Source organism: Semicossyphus pulcher, unplaced genomic scaffold (genome assembly GCF_022749685.1).
Source record: "Semicossyphus pulcher isolate SPU_LCO1_2020_fin unplaced genomic scaffold, fSemPul1.0.p SCAF_30, whole genome shotgun sequence".
Taxonomy (NCBI): Eukaryota; Metazoa; Chordata; class Actinopteri; order Labriformes; family Labridae; genus Semicossyphus; species Semicossyphus pulcher.
The window spans coordinates 2152501-2155000 of NW_027211705.1; the positions used below are offsets into that span (position 1 = coordinate 2152501).

The 2500-nt window shown below is 50.0% G+C and overlaps 1 protein-coding gene across 1 annotated transcript in view; it reads left to right on the forward strand.

Annotated features, from left to right (window-relative positions):
* Positions 1–545: 545 nt before the first annotated feature.
* LOC138606699 (leukocyte surface antigen CD53-like) overlaps positions 546–2500 on the forward strand; it is a 5913-nt gene continuing 3958 nt past the window's right edge. The window contains exons 1-2 of the mRNA XM_069679121.1: positions 546–611; positions 2400–2478. Coding sequence (XP_069535222.1) covers positions 546–611; positions 2400–2478 — 145 coding nt within the window. The remainder of the gene's footprint in view (positions 612–2399; positions 2479–2500) is intronic.

A 2500-nucleotide genomic window follows, 5' to 3' on the forward strand; every position in this document is an offset into this window, starting at 1 on the left:
GGCTGACTGAGAGCCTCTTTAAACCTCGAGCTAAAGCTTGCATGAGCCCCGCTCGCGTTATTTAGTTTATATTCCTGTTTTCTTTGTGTGACCAACTTTAAAGTTGTTAAATAAACCAGAATCTTTTGATTTGAATCATTTCTGGACATTTCCCTTTTTCTCAAACAAGTTACACAAGTGTTTAACAGAATCAGCCCCACGGTGACCCGCACAAAGATATCTCTGGTTCCTGCAGCTGAAGCTTCAGCTGCTGAAAGGCATTGTGGGAAACGTCTGTGTGTGTGTGTGTGTGTGTGTGTGTGTGTGTGTGTGTGTTTCTATGGAGACGGAGGGACCAGTTTAATGAATGATGAGACAATAAGGAAGTGAACTTTGATCTCAGGTGTTTTTACTGCTGAGACTCAGACAGACACTGAAACGGTCTGAAGGAACCTGAAACACACCTGGACCCGCTGGTTCTCCTGAGCAGAGCCGGCCCTCACAGACACACCTGGACCCGCTGGTTCTCCTGAACAGATACAGTTTGGACCTGCTGTGTGGCGAGGATGAAGCTGGGCGTGAGGATCCAGCTGCTGACGTTCTGCTCTCAAGCGTTAAACTTCATCTTCCTGGTGAGTTCAGAACAAAATGAGACGTTTTTACCTTCATGATGAACTCAGCAGCAGAATCACAGCTTAAATAGAACAACAGGATACTGAATATTCATGACGTGAAAGTATAAAACATGAAGAACAGTTTATCTGCAGGAGATCAAACCTGAGCACAGACAGAGACGACGAACGAATGAAACGAGCAGCTTCCATCAGTGAACCTCACATTCACTCTCAGGTTAGGTTAAGACGTGTTCTTTCCTATTGTATTGTACTGTATTGTACTGTATAAGCTGCTGGAGACTGAATTTCCCAGAGGGAGTCATCCCAAAGGGATCAATAAAGTTGAGTCTAAGTCTAAGTCTAAGTTCTTTGTGAGCACACAGGAAGTTTCACTTTGCACCAGTCGTATAAATTCACCTTTAAATTCACATTTTAAAGTAGTGTTCTTGCCGTCTCACAGACAGACCTGCATCCTGCTGTTTGTTTTGGCTTCAGAGCGCTGTAGTGACGTAGGTTAGACAGAGGCTGGACTGTAAACTCTTTTATTCACCGCGGGAGTTTTCCCCGTTTGGTCTGGTCAGTGTTTACGTCCCACAACAATAAACCCTGGTTCACTCAGGCAGCTACGTCAGGCCAAGGAGGAGGCCTGCAGAAGTGGGGATGTGGTCCTGTACAAGCAGGCCCGGTACACACTGATGAAGGAGATCAGGGCAGCGAAGAGGAGCTACACTGAGAAGCTAAAAAAACAGCTTTTCAGCCAATGACCCTGCATCAGTGTGGAGAGGCCTGCAGGACGTCACCAACTACAGGAGACCATCCCCCACCCCGTGGATAACCCCCCAACTGGCTGACGACCTGAACACCCTCTGCTGCAGGTTTGACAAGAACTCTTTCACACCCCTCACCCACCCCAACATCAAAGGACTACCTGCACCGCCTGCCTGAGAGTCTGTGCTGACCAGCTGGCCCCCATCTTCACAACAGATCACTGGAGCTGTGTGAAGTCCCCTCCTGCTTCAGATGCTCCACCATCATCCCGGTCCCCAACAAACCCTCCATCACAGGACCGAATGACTACAGGCCCATCGCCCTGACGTCTGTGGTCATGAAATCCTTTGAGAAACTTGTGCTGAGTCACCTGGAGGACATCACAGCTCCCCTGCTGGACCCCCTGCAGTTTGCCTCCCGGGCAAACAGGTCGGTGGATGATGCGGTCAACATGGGACTGCACTGCATCCTGCATCACCTCGACTCTCCAGGAACCTACGCCAGGTTCTGTTTGTGGACTTCCACTCGGCGTTCATCCTCTAACACAAACTCACCCAGCTCTCTGTGCCAGCCCAACACCTGTCAGTGGGTTACCAACTACCTGACTAACAGGAGGCAGCAGGTGAGGCTGGGGAGAATCACATCGAACACCCAGACAATCAGCACGGGCGCCCCTCAGGGGTGTGTGCTCTCCCCACTGCTCTTCTCCCTCTACACTATGACTGCACCTCAGCGGACCCCTCTGTGAAACTCCTGAAGTTTGCAGACGACACAACGGTCATCGGCCTCATCGGGACGGAGACGAGTCTGCCCCCCCACACCCTCCCTCCTCACAATCCTCGACAGCAGCGTGTCTACTGTGAACTCAGAACGTCTCCTCCTCCTGGACCATGCTGATAAAATACTGTCATAAAAAACAAACTCAAACAATTCAGTTTAACAACAACATGAAAAAGTCCAAACCACAGATGTTACAGTGACGGTCTCTGACCTCTGACCTCTGACCTCTGACCTCTGTCCTCTGACCTCTGACTGCAGGCTCTGGGTCTGAGTCTGTTCTTCTGTGGAATCTGGATCCTGTTCAGCAGAGGGAACCTGCTGACTGACCTCCACTCAGGTAATACTGCTGCAGCTTATAC